The sequence below is a fragment of the Coenobita brevimanus genome, chromosome 9 (genome assembly GCF_032717465.1).
Source record: "Coenobita brevimanus isolate Jiangsu-jjx chromosome 9, ASM3271746v2, whole genome shotgun sequence".
Classification (NCBI taxonomy): domain Eukaryota; kingdom Metazoa; phylum Arthropoda; class Malacostraca; order Decapoda; family Coenobitidae; genus Coenobita; species Coenobita brevimanus.
In genome coordinates this window covers 1390001-1417104 of record NC_136962.1, presented here as the reverse complement: position 1 = coordinate 1417104, position 27104 = coordinate 1390001, and the positions used below count along the sequence as shown (strand labels likewise).

General features: G+C 51.2%; 1 protein-coding gene across 1 annotated transcript in view; it reads right to left on the bottom strand.

Moving 5' to 3' along the window:
- Positions 1-18945: 18945 nt before the first annotated feature.
- Positions 18946-27104, bottom strand: part of cno (adherens junction formation factor afadin) — a 284268-nt gene continuing 276109 nt past the window's right edge. Inside the window, exon 30 of the mRNA XM_080280060.1 lies at positions 18946-19260. Within this exon, the coding sequence (XP_080136186.1) occupies positions 19080-19260 (181 nt within the window). The 3' untranslated portion in view covers positions 18946-19079. The remainder of the gene's footprint in view (positions 19261-27104) is intronic.

Below are 27104 nucleotides of genomic sequence, written 5' to 3'. Positions count from 1 at the left end.
TCTTTATCCTATTTCCACACATAAATTCGCCTCTGTTTCAACCTTATCTCTACTGTCTATCTGTCTGTCTATCTATCTATCTGTGTATCTACTTATCTCTCCAGTACCATACACTTATTACATCCCTGACACTAATACACCCCATAGAGTTCCACCATCTTGGAACTAATAAATCGCTTGTTGGTAGTTGCTTAGGCTTCATAGGTTGTTGAGATTGGTGGTGGTGGTGGTGATAATGATGGTGATGGTGGTGGTTGTGGTGGTGACGATGGTGGTGGTGGTGATGATGATGAGGATGGAGGTGGTGGTGGTGATGATGATGATTGTGGTGGTGGTGGTGATGATGATTGTGGTGGTGGTGGTGGTCAGTCCCAGTCTCTAGCCAAGCAGACCCGTCAACCACAGGCAAGCAGCTATCCCTCCAGTGGACCGATGCCTCCTTGCAGCTGACATTGCCTCACCACAGCAAGGCGTGGGGAGGGTTTGGTTCCTGGGTGGACGCCGCATTGATCTTAAGAATTGTAGAAACTGTAATCTTAAATCAGTCGCCAAGGCCAGGATTGTAATGATGGAATAGCCGGAAAAATCTGTCTATCTATCTCTGTATCTATCTATTCTTTTATCTATCTGTGCACTTCAAGGCTTTATTGGATTGTAATTTAGCAAAACTGTCTATCTGTCTATCTATCTATCTATATCTGTCTGTCCATCTATCTCTATCTGTCTATCTATGAACTTCAAGGCCGCGAATATCTGTCTGTCTGTCAGCCTTATCTGTCTCTCCATCTCTGTCTGTGTCTGTCTACCTATCTATCTCTGCACTTCAAGGCTCTTTAATGAATTGTAATGATGGTATAGTCTTGAAAATCTATCTATCCATCTACCTATCTGTCTGTCTACTTGTGTCTGTCTACCTATCTATCTATCTGCCTCTATCTATCTGTCTGTCCACCTCACCAAGGCTCTGTATTGGATTGTAATGACTAGAAAAATTGGCTAAAATCTTTCTATATGAACCTGTCTGTCTGTCTATCTGTCTACTCCATCTGTCCATCTAGCTATCTATCCATGCACTTCTTCTCTACTAGCAAAATTCGGAAATACAGAATGTGTTCCTCCTCCAGCTGCTTATCTTCTCCTCCTCTTCCTCCTCCTCCTCCTTCTTTTCTTCTTGTTCCTATGTCTTCTTGCCTCTCGCCCTCCTTCCTGTTCCTCTTCCTTCTTCCTCCACCTCCTTCCTCCTCATCCTCTTCCTCCTCCTTCCTACTCTACTCCTCCTCCGCCTCTTGCATTTCCTACTGCTCGTCTTCCTCTTCCTCGTCTTTGTGTTCCTCTTCCTGCAGCTGTTCCTCTTCCTGCAGCTGTTCTTCTTCCTGCAGCTGTTCCTGCTGCTTTTACTGCTCCTCCTCCTCCCTCCTCCGTCCTCCTCCCTCCCCTTCCTCTTCTCCCTCCTCTTCCTGTTCCTCCTTTTCATGTCCTCTCTCTCCTGCTCCTCCTCTTGTTGCTGTTTCCTCCTCCCCTCCTGTCTTTCCTCCTCTGCTTCCTCATTATTTTCCTCCACTTCCTCTTCCTGGTCCCCCTCCTCCTCTCATCCTCTTTTTCCTCTTCCCTCCATTCCCTCCTCCTCTTGCTATTCTTTTCTCTTCTTCCCTTCTCTCCCATCCTTCCCTTTTGTCTTTCCTCCCCCTCTGCTTCTTTCTTCCTCCTCCTCCTCCTCCTCTTCCTGGTCCCCTTTCCTCCATTTTCCTCCATGTTCTCCTTACCCTCCTCCATCTCTTGCTGTTTCCTCCTCCTCTCCCTCCTCTCATCTTGTCTCTTCACCTCCTTTGTTTCTCCTCGTCTCCCTTCTCCTCCTCTTCCCTATCCTGCATCCTTTACCTCCTCCACCACCTCCCTCTTGCACTTCCTCTTCCTGCACTTCTTCCTTTTCCCTCCTCCTCCTCGTCTTCCTCTTCCCTCTCTCTCCTTCTCTTCCCAGTCCTTCCTGCTCCTCTTCCACTTCCCTCCTTCCTGCTTCTCTTCCCTGTCCTTCCTTCTTCCTGCTCCTCTTCCTCTTCCCTCCTCTTCCTCCTCCTCCTCCTCCTCCTCCTCCTCCTCCTCCTCCTCGACTCTTCCCTCCTGCTCCTATCTTTCTTCCTCCTCCCCCCTTTCCTCTTCCTCTTTCCTCATTCTCCTCTTCTTCTTTCCCCTCATCCTTCCTCTTCTCTCCCCTCCTCCGTCCTCGTCTCTCCCCTCCTCCTCCTGCTCCTCCTCTCATCCCTCCTCCTTCCTCTTACCTCCTCCTCCTCCTTTCTCGTACCTCCTCCTCCTCCTTCCTCTTCCCTTTCTTCCTCCTCCTTCCTCTTCCCTCTCTTCCTTGTCCTTCCTCTTCCTTCCTCCTTCCCTCCTCCTTCCTCTTACCTCCTCTTCCCTCCTTCCTCATTCCCTTCTTCCTAATCCTTCCTCTCCTTCTCCTTCCTCCCTCACCACCTCCTTCCTCTTCTCACCTCCTCCTTCCTCTTCCCTCCTCCCTCCTCCTCCTTCCATTTCCTTCCAGTCTCTTCCCTCCGTCCTCCTCCTCCTCTTCCCTCCTCATTCCTCTTCCCTCCTCCCTCCTCATTCCTCTTCCCTCCTTCCTCTCCCTCCTCCTCATTCCTCTTCCCTCCTCCCCCTTCCTCTTCCCTCGTCCTTCCTCTTCCCTCCTCCCTCCTTGTTCCTCTTCTTTATTATTTATCTCTCTTCCTCATCCTCTTCCCTCTCCTCCTCCCTGTTCCCTTCTCCATCTGTCTGCTCTGCTTCCTCTTCCTCAATCTTCCTCCTCCTCCTGTTTCTCCTCCTCATCCTCTCCTACTGTATCCTCCTCCTCTTCTATTTTTCCTTCTCCTCCTCTTCCTCCTCCTCCTCCTCCTCTTCCTCCTATTTCCCCTGCTCCTTCTTTTCCTCCTTTCCTATTTCCCCTCCTCCTCTTCCTTCTCTCCTGTTTTCCCTCCTCCTCCTCCTCTTCCTCCTCTCATTTTCCCTCCTCCTCCTCCTCCTCTTCCTCCTCATTTTCCCTCCTCCTCCTCCTCCTCTTCCTCTTATTTTCCCTCCTCCTCCTCTGTTATTTTCCCTCCTCCTCTTCTATTTCCCTTCCTCCTCTCCTGTTTCCCTCCTCCTCCTCGTCTTCCTTCAGTCCTATTTCCTCTCTTCTTTCTCTCCTATTTCCCCTGCCCCTCCCCCTCTTTCCTGTTTCCTGCTCCTCCTCATCTTCGCGTTCTCTTCCTCTTCCTGTTCCTCCTACTTCTCTCTCTCTCTCTCCCTCTCCCTCCCTTCCTCCCTCCTCCTCCTTTGCTCCTCTTTTCATGATTTTCTTCCTGCTTTTTCTCTCCCTCGTATTTGGTATTTCTCACTCCTCCCTGTCCATCTCCCTCCCCTTTTTCCTCTTCCTCCTCCTCCTCCTCTCCCCCTTTTTCCTCTTCCTCCTCCTCCTCCCCTTTTTCCTCTTCCTCCTCCTCCTCCCCTTTTTCCTCTTCCTCCTCCTCCTCCCCTTTTTCCTCTTCCTCCTCCTCCTCCCCTTTTTCCTCTTCCTCCTCCTCCTCCCCTTTTTCCTCTTCCTCCTCCTCCCCCTCTTTTTCCTCTTCCTCCTCCTCCTCCCCGTGTTCCTCTTCCTCCTCCTCCTCCCCTTTTTCCTCTTCCTCCTCCTCCTCCCCTTTTTCCTCTTCCTCCTCCTCCCCCTTTTCCTCTTCCTCCTCCTCCTCCCCTTTTTCCTCTTCCTCCTCCTCCCTTCTTTCCTCTTCCTCCTCCTCCCCTTTTTCCTCTTCCTTCTCCTCCCCTTTTTCCTCTTCCTCCTCCTCCCCTTTTTCCTCCTCCTCCTCTCCTTTTTCCTCCTCCTCCTCTCCTTTTTCCTCTTCCTCCTCTCCTTTTTCCTCTTCCTCCTCCTCCTCCACTTTTTCCTCTTCCTCCTCCCCCTCCCCTTTTTCCTCTTCCTCCTCCCCCTCCCCTTTTTCCTCCTCCTCCCTTAGTCCTCTTCGTTCTCCTCCTCTTCCCGTTTTTCTTCCTCCTCCTCCTGTTCCTGTTCCTACTCTTCCACTTCTTTCCATTATCATCTTCCTCTTTGTTTCTGCTCATTTTCCCTCTTTCCACATTTATCCTCCCCTGTGCACCTCCTCCTCCTCTTCATCCTCCTCCTCCTCCTCCTCCTGTTTCCTCCTGCCTCCCCCCCCCCTTTAGGCTTTGAGTGCTGTTTCTTGCTCCTCCTCTGCCTTTGTCTGCTCTTCCTTGCTCCTGCTCTGCCTTTGTCTGCTCTTCCTCCTCTTACTCATACTGTTGTTATGCCGGGTTTTCATCGACTTTATCGCTTCCCCTCCACTTCCTCTGTCAGTTTCTATTCCTCCTCGTGTGATAGTTGATCTGCAGCCTGCAATCAGCACTCGAGTAGCAGCAGTAGCCAGTGCCCCAGTAGCAGCAGCCCCCAGCCAGTGCCCCAGTAGCAGCAGACCCCAGCCAGTGCTCCAGTAGCAGCAGACCCCAGCCAGTGCCCCAGTAGCAGCAGACCCCAGCCAGTGCCCCAGTAGCAGCAGACCCCAGCCAGTGCCCCAGTAGCAGCAGACCCCAGCCAGTGCCCCAGTAGCAGCAGACCCCAGCCAGTGCCCCAGCAGCAGCAGACCCCAGCCAGTGCCCCAGCAGCAGCAGACCCCAGCCAGTGCCAGTGCCCCAGCAGCAGCAGCCCCCAGCCAGTGCCCCAGTAGCAGCAGCCCCCAGCCAGTGCCCCAGTAGCAGCAGCCCCCAGCCAGTGCCCCAGTAGCAGCAGCCCCCAGCCAGTGCCCCAGCAGCAGCAGCAGTCCACAGCCAGTGCCCCAGCAGCAGCAGCAGTCCACAGCCAGTGCCCCAGCAGCAGCAGCAGTCCACAGCCAGTGCCCCAGCAGCAGCAGCAGTCCACAGCCAGTGCCCCAGCAGCAGCAGCAGTCCACAGCCAGTGCCCCAGCAGCAGCAGCAGTCCACAGCCAGTGCCCCAGCAGCAGCAGCAGTCCACAGCCAGTGCCCCAGCAGCAGCAGCAGTCCACAGCCAGTGCCCCAGCAGCAGCAGCAGTCCACAGCCAGTGCCCCAGCAGTCAACAGCAGTCCACAGCCAGTGCCCCAGCAGTCAACAGCAGTCCACAGCCAGTGCCCCAGCAGTCAACAGCAGTCCACAGCCAGTGCCCCAGCAGTCCACAGCAGTCCACAGCCAGTGCCCCAGCAGTCCACAGCAGTCCACAGCCAGTGCCCCAGCAGTCCACAGCCAGTGCCCCAGCAGTCCACAGCCAGTGCCCCAGCAGTCCACAGCCAGTGCCCCAGCAGTCCACAGCCAGTGCCCCAGCAGTCAACAGCAGTCCACAGCCAGTGCCCCAGCAGTCAACAGCAGTCCACAGCCAGTGCCCCAGCAGTCCACAGCCAGTGCCCCAGCAGTCAACAGCAGTCCACAGCCAGTGCCCCAGCAGTCAACAGCAGTCCACAGCCAGTGCCCCACCAACAGCACTCCACAGCCAGTGCCCCAGCAGTCAACAGCAGTCCACAGCCAGTGCCCCACCAACAGCACTCCATAGCCAGTGCCCCAGCGGCGGTAACAGTCCACAGCCAGTGCCCCAGCAGTGGCAGCCTCTACCCAGTGCCTTCAGCAGCAGCATCTGCTGTGGGTGCAGGGTAGGTGCTGCTGCTGCTGGAGCCCTGGCTGCAGGCTGCTGCTGCCGGGGGCGCTGGGTAGGAGCTGCTACTGCCGGGGGCACTGGGTAGGGACTGCTACTGCCGGGGGCGCTGGGTAGGGACTGCTGCCGCCGGGGGTGCTGGGTAGGGGCTGCTGCCGCCGGGGGTGCTGGGTAGGGGCTGCTGCCGCCGGGGGTGCTGGGTAGGGGCTGCTGCCGCCGGGGGTGCTGGGTAGGGGCTGCTGCTGCTGGGGCGCTGGGTAGGGGCTGCTGCTGCTGCCTGGGGCGCTGGGTAGGGGCTGCTGCTGCTGCCTGGGGCGCTGGGTAGGGGCTGCTGCTGCTGCTGGTGCGCTGGGTCGGGGCTGGCGCTGCTGCCTGGGGCGCTGGGTAGGGGCTGCTGCTGCTGCCTGGGGGGCTGGGTCGGGGCTGCTGCTGCTGCCTGGGGCGCTGGGTAGGGGCTGCTGCTGCTGCCTGGGGCGCTGGGTAGGGGCTGCTGCTGCTGCAGCCTGGTGCGCTGGGTAGGGGCTGCTGCTGCTGCTGCCTGGGGCGCTGGGTAGGGGCTGCTGCTGCTGCTGCCTGGGGCGCTGGGTAGGGGCTGCTGCTGCTGCTGCGTTGGGCGCTGGGTAGGGGCTGCTGCTGCTGCCTGGGGCGCTGGGTAGGGGCTGCTGCTGCTGCCTGGGGCGCTGGGTAGGGGCTGCTGCTGCTGCCTGGGGCGCTGGGTAGGGGCTGCTGCTGCTGCCTGGGGCGCGGGGGCGGGGCTGCTGCTGCCTGGGGCGCTGGGTAGGGGCTGCTGCTGCTGCCTGGGGCGCGGGTAGGGGCTGCTGCTGCTGCCTGGGGCGCTGGGTAGGGGCTGCTGCTGCCGGGGGCGCTGGGTAGGGGCTGCTGCCGCCGGCGCTGGGTAGGGGCTGCTGCCGCCGGGGGCGCCCTGGCCGCGGGCTGCTCCTGCCGCCGGGAGCGCTGGGTAGGGGCTGCTGCTGCCGGGGGCGCCCTGGCCGCGGGCTGCTGCTGCTGCCGGGGGCGCCCTGGCTGCGGGCTGCTGCTGCTGCTGCCGGGGGCGCCCTGGCCGCGGGCTGCTGCTGCTGCTGCCGGGGGCGCCCTGGCCGTGGGCTGCTGCTGCTGCTGCCGGGGGCGCCCTGGCTGCTGGCTGCTGCTGCTGCTGGGGCCCTGGCTGCTGGCTGCTGCTGCTGCTGGGGCCCTGGCTGCTGGCTGCTGCTGCTGCTGCTGCTGCTGGGGCCCTGGCTGCTGGCTGCTGCTGCTGCTGGGGCCCTGGCTGCTGGCTGCTGCTGCTGCTGGCTGCTGCTGCTGCTGCTGCTGGGGCCCTGGCTGCTGCTGCTGCTGCTGCTGCTGCTGGGGCCCTGGCTGCTGCTGCTGCTGCTGCTGCTGGGGCCCTGGCTGCTGGCTGCTGCTGCTGGCTGCTGCTGCTGGGGCCCTGGCTGCTGCCGGGGGCGCCCTGGCCTCAGGCTGCTGCTGGCTGCCGGGGGCGCCCTGGCCTCAGGCTGCTGCTGCTGCCGGGAGAGCTGGATAGGGGCTGCTGCCGCTGGGGCCCTGGCTGCAGGCTGCTGCCGTCGGGGGCGCTGGGTAGGGGCTGCTGCTGCTGCCGCCGGGGGCGCTGGGTAGGGGCTGCTGCTGCTGCCGCCGGGGGCGCTGGGTAGGGGCTGCTGCTGCTGCCGCCGGGGGCGCTGGGTAGGGGCTGCTGCTGCTGCCGCCGGGGGCGCTGGGTAGGGGCTGCTGCTGCTGCCGCCGGGGGCGCTGGGTAGGGGCTGCTGCTGCTGCCGCCGGGGGCGCTGGGTAGGGGCTGCTGCTGCTGCCGCCGGGGGCGCTGGGTAGGGGCTGCTGCTGCTGCCGCCGGGGGCGCTGGGTAGGGGCTGCTGCCGCCGGCGCCCTGGCTGCGGGCTGCTGCTGCTGGGGCCCTGGCTGCTGGCTGCTGCTGCTGCTGCTGCTGCTGGGGCCCTGGCTGCTGGCTGCTGCTGCTGCTGCTGGGGCCCTGGCTGCTGGCTGCTGCTGCCCCGGCAGCAGCAGCCCGCAGCCAGGGCGCTGGGTAGGGGCTGCTGCTGCCGGGGCGCTGGGTAGGGGCTGCTGCTGCCGCTGCTGCTGCAGGCTGCGGGCTTTTGCTGCTGCTGCTGCTGCTGCTGCGGGCTGCTGCTGCTGCGGGCTGCTGCTGCTGCGGGCTGCTGCTACGGCTGGCTGCTGCTACGGCTGGCTGGTGCGGGCTGCTGCTGCTGCTGCTGCGGGCTGCTGCTGCTGCTGCTGCTGCGGGCTGCTGTTGCTGCAGGCTGCGTGCTGCTGCTGCTGCTGCTGCTGGTGCGGGCTGCTGCTGCTGCAGGCTGCGGGCTGCTGCTGCTGCAGGCTGCGGGCTGCTGCTGCTGCTGCTGCTGCTGCTGCTGGTGCTGGCTGCTGCTGCTGGCTGCTGCTGCTGGCGGCTGCTGCTGCTGCGGGCTGCTGCTGCTACTGCGGGCTGCTGCTGCTGCGGGCTGCTGCTGCTACTGCGGGCTGCTGCTGCTGCTACTGCTGCTGCTGCGGGCTGCTGCTGCTGCTACTGCTGCTGCTGCGGGCTGCTGCTGCTGCTACTGCTGCTGCTGCGGGCTGCTGCTGCTGCTACTGCTGCTGCTGCGGGCTGCTGCTGCTGCGGGCTGCTGCTGCTACGGGCTGCTGCTGCTACTGCTGCTGCGGGCTGCTGCTACTGCTGCTGCGGGCTGCTGCTGCTGCGGTTGCTGGCTGCTGCTGCTGCTGCGGTTGCTGGCTACTGCTGCGGTTGCTGGCTGCTGCTGCTGCTGCGGGCTGCTGCTGCTGCTGCTGCTGCTGCTGCTGCTGCGGGCTGCTGCTGCTGCGGGTGCGGGTGCGGGCTGCAGGCTGCTGCTGGCTGCAGGCTGCTGCTGGCTGCAGGCTGCGGGCTGCTGCTGCTGCAGGCTGCTGCTGCTGCAGGCTGCTGGCCGCTGCTGCTGCTGCTGCTGCTGCTGCTGCTGCTGCAGGCTGCTTGCTGCGGGTGCGGGCTGCTGCTGCGGGTGCGGGCTGCTGCTGCTGCGGGTGCGGGCTGCTGCTGCTGCTGCTGCTGGGGCCCTGGCTGCTGGCTGCTGCTGCTGCTGCTGGGGCCCTGGCTGCTGGCTGCTGCTGCTGCTGCTGGGGCCCTGGCTGCTGGCTGCTGCTGCTGCTGCTGCGGTTGCTGGCTGCTGCTGCTGCTGCTGCTGCGGTTGCTGGCTGCTGCTGCTGCTGCGGGCTGTTGCTGCTGCGGGTGCGGGTGCGGGCTGCTGGCTGCTGCTGCTGCTGCTGCGGGTGCGGGCTGCTGCTGCGGGTGCGGGCTGCGGGCTGCTGCTGCTGCTGCGGGTGCGGGCTGCTGCTGCTGCTGCTGCGGGCTGCTGCTGCTGCTGCTGCTGCGGGTGCGGGTGTGGGTGTGGGCTGCTGCTGCTGCTGCGGGTGCGGGCTGCTGCTGCTGCGGGTGCGGGCTGCTGCTGCTGCTGCTGCTGCTGCGGGTGCGGGCTGCTGCTGCTGCTGCTGCTGCTGCTGCTGCGGGTGCGGGCTGCTGCTGCTGCTGCTGCTGCTGCTGCGGGTGCGGGCTGCTGCTGCTGCTGCGGGTGCGGGCTGCGGGCTGCTGCTGCTGCGGGTGCGGGCTGCGGGCTGCTGCTGCTGCGGGCTGCGGGCTGCTGCTGCTGCATGCTGCTGGCTGCTGCTGCTGCTGCATGCTGCTGGCTGCTGCTGCTGCTGCATGCTGCTGCTGCTTGCTGCTGCATGCATGCTGCTGCTGCATGCTGCTGCTGCTTGCTGCTGCATGCATGCTGCTGCTGCATGCTGCTGCTGCTTGCTGCTGCATGCATGCTGCTGCTGCATGCTGCTGCTGGTGCATGCTGGTGCATGCTGGTGCATGCTGCTGCTGCTGCTGCTGCATGCTGCTGGTGCATGCTGCTGGTGCATGCTGCTGCTGCTGCTGCTGCTGCTGGTGCATGCTGCTGGTGCATGCTGCTGCTGGTGCATGCTGCTGCTGCTGCTGGTGCATGCTGCTGCTGCTGCTGGTGCATGCTGCTGCTGCTGCTGCTGCTGGTGCATGCTGCTGCTGCTGCTGCTGCTGGTGCATGCTGCTGCTGCTGCTGCTGCTGGTGCATGCTGCTGCTGCTGCTGCTGCTGGTGCATGCTGCTGCTGCTGCTGCTGCTGCTGGTGCATGCTGCTGCTGCTGGTGCATGCTGCTGCTGCTGCTGCTGGTGCATGCTGCTGCTGCTGGTGCATGCTGCTGCTGCTGCTGCTGGTGCATGCTGCTGCTGCTGGTGCATGCTGCTGCTGCTGGTGCTGCTGCTGCTGCTGGTGCATGCTGCTGCTGCTGGTGCATGCTGCTGCTGCTGGTGCATGCTGCTGCTGCTGCTGCTGCTGGTGCATGCTGCTGCTGCTGCTGGTGCATGCTGCTGCTGCATGCTGCTGCTGCTGCTGCTGGTGCTGCTGGTGCATGCTGCTGCTGCTGCTGCTGGTGCATGCTGCTGCTGCTGCTGCTGGTGCATGCTGCTGCTGGTGCATGCTGCTGCTGCTGCTGCTGGTGCATGCTGCTGCTGCTGCTGCTGCTGGTGCATGCTGCTGCTGCTGGTGCATGCTGCTGCTGCTGCTGCTGCTGGTGCATGCTGCTGCTGCTGGTGCATGCTGCTGCATGCTGCTGCTGCTGGTGCATGCTGCTGCATGCTGCTGCTGCATGCTGCTGCTGCTGGTGCATGCTGCTGCTGCTGGTGCTGCTGGTGGTGCATGCTGCTGCTGCTGGTGCATGCTGCTGCTGCTGCTGGTGCATGCTGCTGCTGGTGCATGCTGCTGCTGCTGGTGCATGCTGCTGCTGCTGGTGCATGCTGCTGCTGCTGCTGCTGCTGGTGCATGCTGCTGCTGCTGCTGCTGCTGGTGCATGCTGCTGCTGCTGGTGCATGCTGCTGCTGCTGCTGCTGCTGGTGCATGCTGCTGCATGCTGCTGCTGCTGCTGCTGCTGCTGGTGCATGCTGCTGCTGCATGCTGCTGCTGCTGCTGCTGGTGCATGCTGCTGCTGCTGCTGCTGCTGGTGCATGCTGCTGCTGCTGCTGCTGCTGGTGCATGCTGCTGCTGCTGCTGCTGGTGCATGCTGCTGCTGCTGGTGCATGCTGCTGCTGCTGGTGCATGCTGCTGCTGCTGCTGCTGCTGCTGGTGCATGCTGCTGCTGCTGCTGCTGGTGCATGCTGCTGCTGCTGCTGCTGGTGCATGCTGCTGCTGCTGCTGCTGGTGCATGCTGCTGCTGCTGCTGCTGGTGCATGCTGCTGCTGCTGCTGCTGGTGCATGCTGCTGCTGCTGCTGCTGCTGCTGCTGGTGCATGCTGCTGCTGCTGCTGCTGGTGCATGCTGCTGCTGCTGCTGCTGGTGCATGCTGCTGCTGCTGCTGCTGGTGCATGCTGCTGCTGCTGCTGCTGGTGCATGCTGCTGCTGCTGCTGCTGGTGCATGCTGCTGCTGCTGCTGCTGGATGCTGCTGCTGCTGCTGCTGCTGGATGCTGCTGCTGCTGCTGCTGCTGCTGCTGCTGCTGCTGCTGCTGGTGCATGCTGCTGCTGCTGCTGCTGCTGCTGCTGGTGCATGCTGCTGCTGCTGCTGCTGCTGCTGGTGCATGCTGGTGCATGCTGCTGCATGCTGCTGCTGCTGCATGCTGCTGCTGGTGCATGCTGCTGCTGGTGCATGCTGCTGCTGGTGCATGCTGCTGGTGCATGCTGCTGCTGGTGCATGCTGCTGCTGGTGCATGCTGCTGCTGCTGCTGGTGCATGCTGCTGCTGCTGCTGGTGCATGCTGCTGCTGCTGGTGGTGCATGCTGCTGCTGCTGCTGGTGCATGCTGCTGGTGCATGCTGCTGGTGCATGCTGCTGGTGCATGCTGCTGCTGCTGCTGGTGCATGCTGCTGCTGCTGCTGGTGCATGCTGCTGGTGCATGCTGCTGCTGGTGCATGCTGCTGGTGCATGCTGCTGGTGCTGCTGCTGCTGGTGCTGCTGCTGCTGGTGCATGCTGCTGGTGCATGCTGCTGCTGGTGCATGCTGCTGGTGCTGCTGCTGCTGGTGCATGCTGCTGCTGCTGGTGCTGCTGCTGCTGGTGCATGCTGCTGCTGCTGGTGCATGCTGCTGCTGCTGCTGCTGCTGGTGCATGCTGCTGCTGCTGCTGCTGCTGGTGCATGCTGCTGCTGCTGCTGCTGCTGGTGCATGCTGCTGCTGCTGGTGCATGCTGCTGGTGCATGCTGCTGCTGCTGGTGCATGCTGCTGCTGCTGCTGCTGCTGCTGGTGCATGCTGGTGCTGCTGCTGCTGCTGCTGCTGCTGGTGCTGGTGCTGCTGCTGCTGCTGCTGCTGCTGCTGGTGCTGCTGCTGCTGCTGGTGCATGCTGCTGCTGGTGCTGCTGCTGCTGCTGGTGCATGCTGCTGCTGGTGCATGCTGCTGCTGGTGCATGCTGCTGCTGGTGCATGCTGCTGCTGGTGCATGCTGCTGCTGCTGCTGCTGCTGCTGCTGGTGCATGCTGCTGGTGCATGCTGCTGGTGCATGCTGCTGCTGCATGCTGCTGGTGCATGCTGCTGGTGCATGCTGCTGCTGCTGCTGCTGGTGCATGCTGCTGCTGCTGCTGCTGGTGCATGCTGCTGGTGCATGCTGCTGCTGCAGCTGCTGCTGCATGCTGCTGGTGCATGCTGCTGCTGCTGCTGGTGCATGCTGCTGCTGCTGGTGCATGCTGCTGCTGCTGCTGCTGCTGCTGCTGCTGCTGGTGCATGCTGCTGCTGCTGCTGCTGGTGCATGCTGCTGCTGCTGCTGCTGGTGCATGCTGCTGCTGCTGCTGCTGGTGCATGCTGCTGCTGCTGCTGCTGGTGCATGCTGCTGCTGCTGCTGCTGGTGCATGCTGCTGCTGCTGCTGCTGGTGCATGCTGCTGCTGCTGCTGCTGGTGCATGCTGCTGCTGCTGCTGCTGCATGCTGCGGGTGCGGGCTGCTGCTGCGGGTGCGGGCTGCTGCTGCGGGTGCGGGCTGCTGCTGCTGCTGCTGCGGGTGCGGGCTGCTGCTGCGGGTGCGGGCTGCTGCTGTCGGGCTACTGGTGCGGGCTGCGGGCTGCTGCTGCTGCCGCGGGTGCGGGCTGCTGCTGCTGCCGCGGGTGCGGGCTGCTGCTGCTGCCGCGGGTGCGGGCTGGGGCTGCAGCTTGTTGCTCATGGTGGTGGTGTTCATGATGTTGATGCTGATGTCATTCCATGGTATTGACAAGCACACATTGACACATGATCAACAGAATTACACAGTAACATGGTACAATGATAATACAGTATTTAATAGATAATAAAATCTTTATTTTGTATTTTTTACTGTGTGGTGTGTGGGGTATGAGTGGCATCCAGGGTCCACCTTTATCACAGACACATACAGTTTGCTACCCGGCCTAGAAGCTCACCCACACCCCACCTGATCAATTAACAGACTGATAAATGTACATATACAATTCAATTACCCTATTTACCTAGCCTAGTGGGGTGCAACGGATAACGTGGCAAACATATCAAGGTGGACCATATTTGTGACGTAGGGGACTTACACTACTATTTACTGTGTCTCGTTTATCACCACAAGCCGACAGACGTTGGGTTGGGCTGGCTTTCGCTATTTACAGTAGGGGGGACTGTGAAAAGGTACCTTCTGTGTGTGTGTGTGTGTGTCTCTCCATGTCTGTGTATATCTCTCTCTCGGTGTGTGTGTGTGTATGTTTCCATGTATGTCTGTTTTTGTTTCTCTCTCCTCTTCAGGGTATCTGTGTGTGTGTGTGTGTGTGTGTCTATTTTCTGTCTATGTATGTGTGTGTATTCTGTGTGTGTGTCCTCTTCAGGGTCTTTCTCTGTCTGTGTATGTCTCTGTGTATTTTGTCTGTGTGTGTGTGTAAGAATCAAAGGACAGTACATGGATGAGGAATAGTGAATACTGTAGCTATATATTTAAAAAAACAAACAAAAACGATTATGTACAACTGTGTGTGTGTGCGTGTGTATGTATGTATGTCTGTGTATGTGTGTGTAAGTTTAAAAATAGCTCTACAACTGACACTAGTAAAACAAGAGCAATAAAACAGACATGCCACACTAACATCAATACATCACTCCTAGCAACACAAAGAAAGTATACGATGCAGGTGTATTCCATCAAGACAATATATAGCCTATGTGTTTCTTAGGTCAATTATTTACAAGGAAAATATATTGGACTACAAGGGAAGGGGGGACTGAGAAAGGGAAAGGGGGGACTAAGAAGGGGAAGGGGGGACTAAGAAGGGGAAGGGGGGACTAAGAAGGGGAAGGGGGGACTAAGAAGGGGAAGGGGGGGACTAAGAAGGGGAAGGGGGGACTAAGAAAGGGAAGGGGACTATATGTAATGGTGCTAATACTACACTATACAGGAAAGAAAAATTGGAAATGGGGGAGGCGCTATATTAAATTTTCTATCCACATATGCGGTGAGATTTGGCTCTATGGAAGGCCCTGTTTATCATTCTTATCAGTTAAGGATGCTCCCTAACACCTGTTCCTTAGTGATTCATTCTTGGTTAGGACTGGTTAATTTCCTTCTGCATGTGTTGTGATTCTCATATTCTTACCAGTTGAGGAAGCTCCCTAACACCTTTTCCTTAGTGATTCACTTTTGGTTTAACAGGTTAATTTCCTTCTGCATGAGTGGTGATACTGGAATTATGTGCAGTGAAGTGTCATAGGCAAAATAATTTACTTACAAAAAGATGCTAGGAAGCTCCCAAGCATCTTTTCCTTAGTGATTCATTTTTGGTTATGGCTGGTTAATATCCTTTTTGCACAAGTGTGGTGATATTGGAATGATTTATGTACAGTAAGGTGTACTAGGAAAAATAAGTTGCTAAAGAAAAGGTGTTAGGAAGGTCCCTAGCACCACCACTTTGGCAATTTGTTTTTGTCTACAGTTGCACATTATCTAGACAGAGTAATGTAGAGTAAGATGTAATAGACAAACTAAGTTGCTTAGGAAAAGGTGTTAGGGATCTTCCTTGTGCCTCTTCCTTACCTATTTGTTTTTAATTATGACTGGTTAATATTCTTTAGGCCATGTGGAGAGAATGGAGAGACTGACTAGGAGAGTGTATGTGAGTGAGGTGGAGGGGAGTAGAGGGAGCAGTAGACCAAGGAAGAGATGGAGGGATGGAGTGGAGAGGCATATGAAAGGGGGGGGGGGCTATGAAATGGCAGGGGACAGGGTGATATGGAGGTGATTTGTTTGTGACCACCCCTTATGGGACTGAGGCGTCTGGCAACAGAGACAGTATGGCGATATTGGAATGATTTATGTAATCTGGAGGGTAAGATTTAAACAAAAGTTGCTTAGGAAAGGTTGTTAGGGAGCTTAATGGAATGATGTAAGTAATATGGAGAGGAAGATGAAACTAACTAGGAGAGTATGAGTGAGGTGGAGGGGAAACCAAGGATTAGATGGAGGGATGGAGTGGAGAGGTTGGCAGGGGACAGGGTGACATGGAGGGGATTTGTTTGTGGCCACCCCTTATGGGATAGAGATGTCTGGCAATAGACAGATAGTGTGGTGATATTGGAATAATTTGTTCTATGGTAAGGTGTGACAGACAAACTAAGCTGCATAGGAAAAGGTGTTAGGGAGCTTATTGGAATGCATTATGTACTATGGAGGGTAAGATCTAAACAAGTTGCTTAGGAAAAGGTGTTAAGGAGCTTACTGGAATGCATTACGTAATATGGAGAGTAAGATGTAATAAGTTGCTTAGGAAAATGTGTTAGGAGCTTATTGGAATGACTTAAGTAATATGGAGAGTGAGATGTAATAAGCTGCTCAGGAAAAGGTGTTAGGGAGCTTACTGGAATGACTTAAGTAATATGGTGAGTAAGATGTACTAAGTTGCTTAGGAAAAGGTGTTAGGGAGTGATCAGGAAAATGTGTTAGGGAGCTTATTGGAATGACTTAAGTAATATGGAGAGTAAGATGTAATAAGTTGCTTACGAAAAGGTGTTAGGGAGCTTATTGGAATGACTCAAGTAGTATGGAGAATAAGATGTAATAAGTTGCTTAGGAAAAGGTGTTAGGGAGCTTCCTCAACTGACAAGAGTAGTGGCATTAATAAAGACAATTATCAATAAAGGCAAATAATGACGAAATAGTGTCATTATCAGGCAATTATAGCTATCAAAATTTTAATATCATAATTATTAAAATAGTAGAATGGTAATTGTGGAAAATTATAGATTACATTTAAATACTCTGTTACTGGTCCACCAATAATAATAATAATATTAGTAATAATAATGGCAATAATAATAATAATCAGCAATAATAATAATAATAACAATAATAATAGTGGCAATAATAATAATAATAATCAGCAAGAATAATAATAACAGCAATAACAGTGGCAATAATAATAGTAATAACAACAACCAGTAATAATAGTAATAATAACAATCAGTAATAATAATAATAGCAGGAATAATAGTAAATAACAAAAAATAATGGCAATAATAATAATAATAAATCATAATAATAATGGTGTCATGAGAAAATTTTTAACTTGCTCAAAAAACTATCTTTACAACCTTGCATTGCTATGTTTCGAAATAGTGGACACGACGTATGGAATTAGTCCAGTAAATACAATATACTCTGCTATCCGTTTTAATTCAACCACGCTGTACGCTGAATAATGCCAAACGCCGGATATTGCATAGTACACCCCTCCATCGGCTCAATATTTGGTTAGGTGTATCAATTTACTTTCAGCTTAGGAGAAAATTGGCTTACGAGCTGTGTCTCGGAACATTACCCCATCCACATAGGGCAGGACCTGTGTTTGCATCAATCTGGATATTGTGTTACTATCCATCTCAACCCTCGTCTATCCTATAAACTTTCCCCTGAGTAAAAGATGAAAACTAAGCATAAAATACAAGACAGTAATGATACAGTACATTAATACAGTGCCAGTTGCTTCGCCTCAGTGCTGGATATTGTAGTACATACCCCCCCTCAGCTCAATATTGGGTGTTGTGCTGGACATTGTATTACTTTCCGTCTCAACCCTCTATCTTAAAAAGTTGCTTCGCCTCAGTGCTGGATATTGTAGTACATACCCCCCCTTGGCTCAATATTGGGTGTTGTGCTGGACATTGTATTACTTTCCGTCTCAACCCTCTATCTTAAAAACTTTCCCAAGAGTAAAGATCATAATTCAGCATAAATTACAATACAGTAATGATACAGTACAGTAATACAGCGCTGGGTGGTAACTGTTTACGAGCTGGTTGATACGCCTCAGTGCCAGATATTGCATAGTACCCCCATCGGCACAATATTTACGTTGAGCCGGATATTGTGTTACAGTAATGATACAGTAAAAACAGTGCTGGTTGGCTACCGATTATGAGCTGGTTGATACACCACAGTGCTGGATATTGCATAGTACCACCAGTTATTGCATATGGCTGGTAATTTAGTCAGTACGACGGCTACTGATTTTACCAGAACGAGATGAATGAACTTTACGCAACATATGAAGCAAACTATCCATCCATCATCTAATCCTGTGTTGCCCCATGAGAAGCATAGGAGGCCAGAGCTAGGCAAGTTGAAGATGACATTTAAGATGAGAGTGACCAGCCTCACTCGTCCCTGAGTGGCATTACATGAACAATAAACCCCAACCACCCCTTGGATATAAACCTGTGCCGGCTCAATCTGATTGGAAAGCAACCCACCAAACCAACTGGCGCCATAATTTGGTGTTATGGTTACCACCCAGCATAGTAAATGGTTTCCTGGTGTACAGGAAACCATTTGGCTTGTTCATTTAGAAATAACTACCTGAAGTAAAAATCCCAATTAGCAACAGTGCTCAATGAGAAACCGTCATCACCTGTGTAAAGATAGTTTTTTGATCAAGTATGCAGATCACATCAATATTATTCACATAAACATCAAAATAATAATAATTGTCATGATAATAAGAAAAATAATGACTAATAATAATGGCCCTGCTAGGAAAAATTTATAACTATCAGATCAAAATGCATCACAACAATAATAATAATAATATAATAATAATAATAATGGTCTCATATATGAAAAAGAAATTAAACTGAATCACATCAATATTCCTCATAAAAACATGAAAAAAGTTAATGGAAAAATGTATGCAAGAAAATAATATGGTACCAGGTCAGAAAAATTTAAAACAATGAATCACAAGAAATACTGACAATAATAATAATATGGTTCCAGCTAAGAATAAATTTTTAACTGCAGGAGTCAAACATTATTCACAAAACCATGGGAAAAAAATATAAATAAAACCAATGACCACATCTCAGGAAAATTTTTAAAAACTGGATCACATCAAAAATTATATTCTTTTTAAACATTTAAAAACTTTAAAAACCTACAATTAAGAGGGAATTTGAAAAACGCTATACAAGGGAAATTGAAAGTGTTATTATTAGAAGGGAGTTTGATCTATAGTTATTAATTTGCTAACTGTAATAACTTGCATTTTTTTAACATGTAATTCTAATGGACTGTGTGTGTTTACCTGTACATACACCCAGTACTACTTTTTACAGCATTAATCTCATCCGTTTTCCAAGGTAATTTGCCACCTTGTCCGTTTTTTAAAATAATTCGCCACCTTATCAGTTTTTTTGGAGTACTTCATCACCAATACGTTTATCATAATCAGTTTTTCATATACCTTCAACACCTCATCTGTTTTTCATATTCACCTTCTCATCTGTTCCTCAAGGTAATTCGTCACCTATTGGTTTTTCATAATTCATCACCTTGACAGTTTTTCAAAGTATGCCTTTATCAATACCTCATCACACTATCATCATTTTTCAAAGCCTTTTATTATCTCATCAATTTTCAAGGTAATTCATCACCTTGACTGTTATTCAAAGTATGCCTTCATCACTTCATCATTTTTTGCCTTTCTTCATCACCTCTCAATTCTTTTCACATTCTGTACATTTTTTTGAAGTATCTGTCCCTCCAATTGTACAAATATCCCTATCCTCAAGCCATGCAAGATCACACATTTCATTTCTCTCATTTTATCCTCATTATCGTCATTTTGTTTCTCATTTTTTCATAATTTAACTCATTTCTCGGCCCATATCATCACTCATAACTTCTCTTTTCCCTATATTAATTCTGTTTCTCATTTTTTCATAATTTTTGAACTCATTTCTCAGCTCCTACCATCACTCAGTTCAAATTCAAATCTATGACTGCTTCCCAACAGAAGTAATCAGTTTAAATTCAAATCCACAACCATATCCCAACAGAAGCAAGTGTTAAGCTATTTCAGAGATGAAACTGGTTGGATTGTTTCTGTTCGTAAAATCACCATATAATATCTCTCTTCTATTCCTCCACTCTCTTATCTCTCTCTACTTTCGTCCACCCTCTCCTCTCTCCCTCAGTGCTCAATATCTCTCTGCGCCCTGCTTATCTTCACTTTATCTTTGGGGGTCTCTGCCTCTCCGGTCTCCATCGCAAACATCTTCATCTTCTCCTTAAATGTCAGCTTCTCCGGCCCTGGGTTCTTGGCCGCTGCCTGCTCTGCCTGCTTCTGCTGGAGTCTGCGCATACGTGGGTCCCTGCCAAAGAAAGGGGAAATTAATATCATTGTTGTTATTACCATCATCATCATCAGAGGAAACAGCAAATTAACATTACTATCATCATCATTATTACCATCACCATCAAAGGAAAGAGGAAATTATCATCATTATTATTACCCTCATGATCATCCAAGGAAACAGGAAATTATCATCATTAGGAACATCATCATCATCATAATTATAATAATCTGCCATCATGTAAAAGTAATCGTTGCCTTTGGTTCCTTCTTCCTCACATAAAAAATTAAAAAAAAATCCTCATCCTCTGGACCTCCTTCCCCACCCTAGGGCAGGGTGAGGAGTAGCAACGTCCAGACAGCCCAAGTTTGCCCAGTCCAATAGGCCACGCTTCCATTCACTCATCATTCAAGCCCCTGGAATCCTGGCTGTATCTGATACACCAAAAACATCATGTTCTGTAGCTTCACATAAACGTATCCGATAGAGTCAATCCGGACGCTGTCACATTAAAATGGGGTGCCAAATTCCTGATCATGCACTTCTCCTCACAACATTCATCCAGCCAGCTCAATCTCTTGTCAGTTCCCTTGCCTCATAGACTTCCATATCTCTCTTCCCCACAGACACATCCATCATATCCCTCCACCTTCTCCTTGGCCTACCTCACCTCCTCCCTCCTTCAAATTCGCTCTGCTATACCTTTTTTTTCCACTCTCTTGTTATCCATTCTCTCCACATGACCATACCATCTCAGTACACTCTCTTCGATTCTAGTGTCCACTGACTTCCTCACTCCACATCTTTCACGAATCACATTATTTCTTATCCTATCCACCCTCTGTACTCCACATACATTCCTCAGCAGTCCCATCTCCACTGCTCTCAATCTTGACTTTCATGTTCATGCCACATCCATATGTTAAAGTTGGCACAAACACTCCTTCATGTAAGCCTCGTGCAGCTGCAACACTCAAGTCTCTGTTCCTTATCAAGGCCTTCATTGCACCAGCTACTTTCCTTCCTTGTGTCACTCTACTTTCTACTTCTTTGGCACATTTTCCTCTCTTTTCTATCACTTTACCCAGGTATTTGAACTCTCTCACCAATTCCAGTCTCTCTCCATTCACTGCAACATTGCACTGGGAGTCATCTTCTTTCTCAATAACCATCACTTTACTCCTTTCTACATTTACTCTCAAGGCACGATGCTCACAGACATCAGCAAAACTCTGCACTAGCCTACCAAGTTCTTGTCCAGTACTTGCAAGCAGCACTGCATCATCAGCATACAACAAATTTGAGATATTCCATCCATCACCATTCATTACCAATGTCATCCCTCTCTCCATTACTCGTGTTTTTACTTCTCTCATCACCCCATCCATATATATATATTGAACATCCATAGGGACATCACACAACCTTGTTGCACGACCACACTGTTCGTAAACCATTCACTTAGATGTCCATTAACCCTTACACATGCTTCTCTACCATCATAAAAACTCTTGACAGCACCTACCAGCTTACCATCTACACCACACATGTGCAAAACCTTTCACAATTCTTCCATCTACTTTGTTGTATGCTTTTTCCAGATCCATGAATGCCATAAACACCTTATGGTCCTTCTCACAAGCCTTCTCTGCTATCTGTCTCACTGCAAATATTTGATCCACACATCCTCTGCCACTCCTAAAGCCACCCTGTTCATCACTCACTAGGACTTCTGATATCTCTCTTACTTTCTCTATAACAATTCTTCCATATACCTTCCCTACCACACTCAATAAACTTATGCCATGATAATTCTTGCACTCACTTCACTCGCCTTTATTTCCGTACAGGGGTACAATCACAGCCTTTTTCCATTCTGCTGGCACAGTTTCACTCATCCATGCCTTCTTACATATCTCCAACCAGCACTTCATTCCATTCTCTCCACTACACTTAAGCATCTCTGCATACACCTCATCAACCCCACCTGCTTCACAGCACTCTTCACCTGTGCGAGTGTCATGTCTCCTGGCACTGCATTCCTTCTCTGCACATCCCCAAAACCAATCATGTTTACAGCCACTCTGGTCTCTCTATTCCCATTCATCAGGCTTTCAAAATATTCTTTCCATCTGGTCCTTACTTCACTCCCATGGGTTAATAATCTACCACTTACATCCTTCACACCATCACATTTCTTTCCACTTTCACGTCTACATTTCCACACCTCTTTCCAAAATAACTTCCTGTTTTCAGAGTAGTTTGCATTCATTTTTCTTCCAAGATCCTCATTTACCTCCTCCTTTTTCCTCTTCACTAGTCTCTTTACATGCTTCTTGCTTTCAATATATTCAGTTCTTATTTCAACTGAACCCCTGTCCTGTAACCACTTTAGCCACTTCTTCCTCTATTCCTCCACTGCTCTCTTAACCTCCTCATCCTACCATGCTGTACCTTTGATTTTTGTTGTTACTCTTGCCACACCACACACCACTTTAGCATTCCTAACTAAGCAATCCCTATATTGCATTCCACAGGCTGTCCAGATCCATTTCATTCCAATTCACTGATTCTAACTCCTCCTCTACTTTGGTCCTGTAATCATCTGCCATTTCTTTGATCCTCGGCTTCTCAACTTTCAGTCTTTCTCCCTGACTGCTCCTCTCTCTCCTGATCCACCTCACTCCTCTCAGCTTCATCTTGCATACCACAATCATATGATCTGGCAGACCTCCACGTTGTCCTCTCACGGCCCTCATATCAGCAACCATTCCCATCGTCGACCTCTCTATGAGCATGTAATCAATCAGGCTTCTTTCACGATCCCCGTTCCCTCTACACCATGTATATTTATGTGAACCTTTGTGTTTGAAATACGAGTTACAAATGCACAACCCCCTCTCCTGACACATCCTATAGTTGCTTCCCATTATCATTTTCTCCTGGTACTCCATTACAACCCATTATGTTATCCTCAGGACCAGTGCCTACTCTTCCATTCATATCACACCCATTACAATCACTTTATACCTCCTATACATTTCTCCCACTACTTCACCCAGCGTGGGAGTTAATATCACAATCAATGTCATCATTTCCATCACCACCACCACCACCACATTCATCATCATATTATAATCATGTCCATATCTAAAAAATAATGTGAGAACATCATTGTCATCATCACCATCATCATTAGTCATCTTCATTACTATCACCACCACCACCACCACAATCATCATTATAATTATCATCATCCAAAACTAATGTGGGAATTGATACTGCAGTCATCATCACCATCATTACCATTTTCATCATTACCATCACAATCATCATAAATTAACCTCACATGCATAACTATCTTCAAGAAGGATTTATGAGCAAGGCAATTTTTATTTTCTTTAAATGTAGTGAACAGAGGAAGGAAAATTATAACAACAACAACAATAATAATAATAATAATTATCTATTGCCAGACACCTTAATCCCGTTGGCACCACTCGGACTAATGTCTGATGTATTGGAAAAAGTTCGGGTTAGCAGAGGCAATTCGCATGTCACTCATATCTGAATTTTGCTTTTCTCGGAATGGCTTGGGCCCCAATTAGTCCATTATAGTGTGGTTTTACTGTGTTATTTCCAAGGCAGGCTGTGACAGTGTCTCCTCATGTTCATCTATGCATTCCACTCACTCCTGATAAAATATTCTTACTGTCATCTGTGGAAAATATTAGATTGTTTATGTTAATATGCACACTGACATGCCAGAGGGACAGGGAGGGGAAGACCAAGGATGAGATGGAGTGGAGAGGTGTATGAGAGACAGGGTGTAAGTTGGAGGGATGGAGAGGAGAGGTGTATGAGAAAGGGGTGTAAGCTGGGGGCAGGGCAGTAAATTGGCAGGGGACAGGGTGACATGGAGATGATTTGTTTGTGGCCACCCCTTACAGGATAAAGACATCTGTCAATAAATAGATAGAGTTTTTAAATAAATCCCATTGAATTAAATAATGCTTATAGAAAGGCGTCCACCAGGAAATAGATAGAAATTGATATAGATGGTATTTGCACATCAACGGAATCTTGCAACATCAATTGTCAGTAAGTGGAAACCTGTATTGTACTGTTTAACAATTTGAACAGGAAAAACAACCCCATACAACAGTTTTCCTTCCCAGATAAAGCATTTTCCTCCCCATATAACAGTTTTCCTCCTGAGATTATGCATTTTCCTCCCCATATACCAGTTTTCCTTCCCAGCTAAAGCATTTTCCTCCCCATATACCAGTTTTCCTTCCCAGCTAAAGCATTTTCCTCCCCATATACCAGTTTTCCTTCCCAGCTAAAGCATTTTCCTCCCCATATACCAGTTTTCCTTCCCAGCTAAAGCATTTTCCTCCCCATATACCAGTTTTCCTTCCCAGCTAAAGCATTTTCCTCCCCATATACCAGTTTTCCTCCCCAGCTAAAGCATTTTCCTCCCCATATACCAGTTTTCCTTCCCAGCTAAAGCATTTTCCTCCCCATATACCAGTTTTCCTCCCCAGCTAAAGCATTTTCCTCCCCATATACCAGTTTTCCTTCCCAGCTAAAGCATTTTCCTCCCCATATACCAGTTTTCCTCCCCAGCTAAAGCATTTTCCTCCCCAAATAACAGTTTTCCTCCCCACCCCAAAAAACAGTTTCCCTCCCAAAATAAGTTTTCCTCCCCAAATAAGACTTTTCCTGATAAACAGTACTGTAAAAGATTTAGTTAACCATTTGAACATTTTAATAATAATAAATAATAATAATATAAACAGTGCAGTATTACAGGAAAACATACAGCTCCTTCACTACGTATAATACTGTGGTACTGTGAAAGATTTTGTATGTGTGTGTGTGTGTGTGTGTGTGTGTGTATCTACTGTACATGTGTGTATCATGATTATTATTTTTTTTTTTAATGGCAGAAGGAAGCGAAGGCCAGAAGCCAACGAGATAATTGGGGGATTACTGTATACATCAGTGTTTGTTATTTTCTTGAAGTATATGTAGTCAAGTCTTGCTGTGCGGTAAATAGTCACGTCTTGCTATATCACAAATACAGTCAAGTCTTGCTATACACCGCATATACAGGGTGTTCGGTAAATATGTAGCAAAAATCAGGGGGTGTATTCCGGAGACGATACTGAATGCCAATTACTAAATGAGCATATTGCAAAATCTCAGTAGTTTGAGAGTTACAACTGTTCACAGATATGCTATGGATGTGTTGGAGTCAGGGCATCGTACATGAGACGTCCATCACGTACAATATAATTTATTAACAGTATTATACAACATGCTAGACACAGGTATGTCATGCAGATTTACAGCAAATGTTCACAACTCCAGCCTCCTTGTTCAATGCACGCTGGAGCCCGTTGTAGAACTGACTGTTGCACACTTTCGAAAGCCCCGGGACTGTTGCTCATGCATGCCACACTGTCCTGTGCACGACGCCACAATTCCTCACGGTTTGGAACCTCTGTGGCGTACACCTCACATTTATTGTGCCCCTACAGGTAGAAGTGAAGGGGTGTGATGTCAGGTGACCGAGGTGCCCTTGGCACTGGGCCACCTCACCCGATCCATTGTCCAGGACACACAGCATTTAGGTAATCCTTTGTTAGGCTGTTCTAGCATAATGGAATACAGCACCTGTGGCAACACATTAAGAGCGAAGTGTGTGCCACAGAGGTTCCAAACCCTGAGGAATTATAGTGTCATGTGCAGGACAGTGTGGCACGTATCAGCAACAATCCCGGGGCTTTGAAACGTGTGCTACAGTCACTTTTGCAACAGGCTGTAGCATGCATTGAGCAAGGAGTCCTGAGTTGTGAACATTTGCATGTTGTATAATACTGTTAATAAACTACACAATAAGTGATATGATAAATTGGTACAGCAGTAATTCAAGTTATACATTTTTTTTGGAATAACATAAAAAAATTGGTCACAATTTCGCTAAAACTCCAGTAGTCAGGTCTTGCTATATTGCTGGTATATATAGTCAGGTCTTGCTATACAGCACATACACACAGTCATGTCTCGCTGTATGACTGTTTACGATGTGATAAATTATTACAACAGTAGTACAGTACATGTTATACTCATTTTTTAGAATAACGTTTTAAATATTGGTCACAATTTCGCCTAAGACCATTTGCCATGGCCGTATTGGAGAATCTTGTGCAGACACAGTGACACACGCAAGCTGACTGTGCTGCCACAACCAACACAGCCACACGATACTTGCATGCACAGATCCCCCCTTGGATTTGCACAGGTGGTGGTCTTCGTACCCACACACTGTCTCGCACACCCACTCATTCTCGTGTCCCATGTCTGTGGTCGTTTTCCTGACACACTGAGTCACCTAACCTTGCTTGCCTAAGACCATCGCAACACTATCACTAACACCAAGTAGGACTGCAGATACCGTATAAATAGTGTTGCATGCGATAGAACGTGGAGAGAACTTGGCTTGTAGGAAAGGAGTGAAATTGTGGTATTACTGACGCAAAATTAGACACTTAAGTGCCAAAGAGGGGCAGGGACCAAACAAGTTCGCTGATGCCGTAAAGTTGCCTCAGTCCACAGCCCTGGTGGACATGGAGAAATCAGATGCTATAATTACAGCATCAAAGAACATGCCTTCCTTCACTGCAGTATGTATAACCACAGCAAGGAAGCCTATCATGGAGGAGATGGAGTTTCTCTTGAATCGAGCAAAGCCCCTTCATCTGTAGTACGGCTCTCAATCGTGGCAGGACCTCAGGGAAAGGAAGGTATGGAGGCCAAGGAGGAGTTAAGGCCAGCATAGGTTGGTTTGAACGATTTGACGTATGTGAGGCCAGGCTGGCGTGCTGCCCACGTGCTGGCTGAGGCCTTCCCTGCCTAGCTGAAGGCAATCCTCCAGGAAGGTGACACCAAAACAGGTTCTGAATTTTGATAAGATGGGCCTGTTTTGAAAACATACCTCCCATATTATGTGCCAAAGAAAGAATGACGTGCTACAGGGTTCAGGGCAGCCAAGAACTGCCTCAGCTTCTTCCCTGGTGTGAATGCAGAGGACTTTCACCTCCAACCCCTCCTTGTGTATCACTGGGACCACCCCCAGGCACTGGCAGGGTACATGAAGTACCTTGGGGTTATTTGTAAGAGTAACCTCAGGGCCTGACTGACCACACCCTGCTGGCCGTATATGGCAGGGTACCTGTCCCACTACCTGTGTGGCTATACCAGCTGGAGCAGCCCTGCCACCTGTTTCTTCCTGCTGGTGGACAACACCCTGAGCTATCAAGGGCATGGAGGACTGGGTAGATAACATCAGTGGTACACCTGCCGCCCCAACACACCACTGCTACAGCGTGTGGGTCACGGCATCATTGGTGTACTACATCCACCACACCACACAGCACATGGTGACGGGGAGTGATGTGGTGCAGTGCTTTTGGAGGAAGTTTACCATCAAGCACGCCATCAACATTATTACATCGGTGTAGGTGTTGGCAAACACTGAACACCCTCTAGCACAGTGTGTGTGCTCCTTGACAGGGTTCCCGGTGGCTGAGAACGTCCATTGAGACATCACTGGCCTCTTGTACAGGGCAGGATTTGAGGAGGGATTTACGGAGGTCTGTGAGTAAGATGTGCAAGACACCCTGGACAGCCACACCAGCACCAGCATCCACAGACCAGTTCACTGAGTTCAGGGAAGGAGTGGTGGAGGCACAGCAAGGTGGTCAGCACGCACACCTTCGTGTTTATGGAATAAAAATCGTGAAGGACTTTTCATTCGTGTGTGACAAGGATCCAATGCCAGCAATGAGTGGTGC